This window comes from Etheostoma spectabile, chromosome 15 (assembly GCF_008692095.1).
Source record: "Etheostoma spectabile isolate EspeVRDwgs_2016 chromosome 15, UIUC_Espe_1.0, whole genome shotgun sequence".
Taxonomy (NCBI): domain Eukaryota; kingdom Metazoa; phylum Chordata; class Actinopteri; order Perciformes; family Percidae; genus Etheostoma; species Etheostoma spectabile.
In genome coordinates, this window is record NC_045747.1 from 15150754 (window position 1) to 15152105 (window position 1352).

A 1352-nucleotide genomic window follows, 5' to 3' on the forward strand; every position below is an offset into this window, starting at 1 on the left:
TGTGTGTGTGTGTGTGTGTGTGTGTGTGTGTGTGTGTGCTATAGGTGTTTGGGAAAGGAAGGGACACACTTACTTGTTGTCGACCATGTACCAGATGAAAGTGGTCAGCAAGCTTCCCAAACAGAAGAGAGTGAACACCAAAGAGAAGAATGACTTCAAGAGCTGCCCCCTCATCGCTCTCCCCACCTACTTACTTCACCCGCTGGGCTCCTCACTTTCTGTCTTCCTCTCTGCTTCAGCTGGCTCAACAACACTTACCCATTTTCTACTTTCTGTCACCCTCCCTCTGTTTTCAGGTCCCCCCCTCCCTCCCAACTTCTTTGGCTCGTTCTCCCTTGCTCAACCTCACACACACTCTTTCACGAGTGTTACTCTTTTGCCTCTCTGCTTTCTTATGTTTTCTGTTACCTCACTCCCTCCTCATACTCCTCCCCCCTCGCGCTTCCTGTCTGTCTTTCTGTCTGGTTTGACTCAGTGTTTCTCTCTTTCCGTGGGTGAATGAGAGCACGCCACCTAAGGTAGGCCAGTCTTCTTTTTCTGCCTCTTGTTTAGGCAAGTCCTTGGTATTCTTTGCACCTCTACTTGGTTGTTCCTCTCTTCTTGTTATTGTCCAAGTCAGCTGTGACAAATACGATCTTTTGTTGCTCCACATCCTACTTTAATCCGTGACAACTCTCTTTGATCCACCCATCTTCTTTCCACTTTTTTCATGTGTTCACACAGACAAACTCACAATCCTACTTTTCCCTGTTGTCCCAAAGCTTCTTGTGTTCTCTGCCCCCACCTCAGAGCCCCAGTCCTTCCACTCTGCTTACCCCTCCTTCCATCAGCCATCCTCCGCCCACAACCCCTTAAGCCCCTCTCCCCTTTGCACAAAAAGGAGGCAGTAACATGAGTGCCCAGTTCTGAATTAGCTCACAGTTTGCCTCTTGACTAGTAAGTGTGTGACAGGAAACACGTTCAAAATCAATAAGGGGCAAAACAGGCAAGGGGCAGAGGCTTCCCATCCAATCAGAGTGACTCCTAATATCTCCAAAACTCTTACCTACACACACAAGCTTCCTTTATTCCAATGCCAAACGTTGCTCTTGCAAAAAAAGTTTCTCCGTTTGAGATGTTGGGAGCCGAGGCAGGAAAGTCTCCTCTCAGCTATGGGAACATGCTTCATATGTGGCAGCACTGCTGGCTGTATCAACAGGGTAACTAGCTATCGTAACAGCCGACGGAAATGAGAGAAGCAGAGAATCGGGGGAAGTCAGACAGAGAGAAAAAAAGCAGAGAAGGTGGGGAGTTGATTCCCAGAAGAGCCATAACTCATCCGTTGTTTGGCTTTCATTCGGGAGCTCTGCGTT

General features: G+C 48.3%; 1 protein-coding gene across 1 annotated transcript in view; it reads right to left on the reverse strand.

Moving 5' to 3' along the window:
* st8sia6 (ST8 alpha-N-acetyl-neuraminide alpha-2,8-sialyltransferase 6) overlaps positions 1-820 on the reverse strand; it is a 7477-nt gene extending 6657 nt beyond the window's left edge. The window contains exon 1 of the mRNA XM_032537203.1: positions 74-820. Within this exon, the coding sequence (XP_032393094.1) occupies positions 74-174 (101 nt within the window). The 5' untranslated portion in view covers positions 175-820. The remainder of the gene's footprint in view (positions 1-73) is intronic.
* Positions 821-1352: the final 532 nt, after the last annotated feature.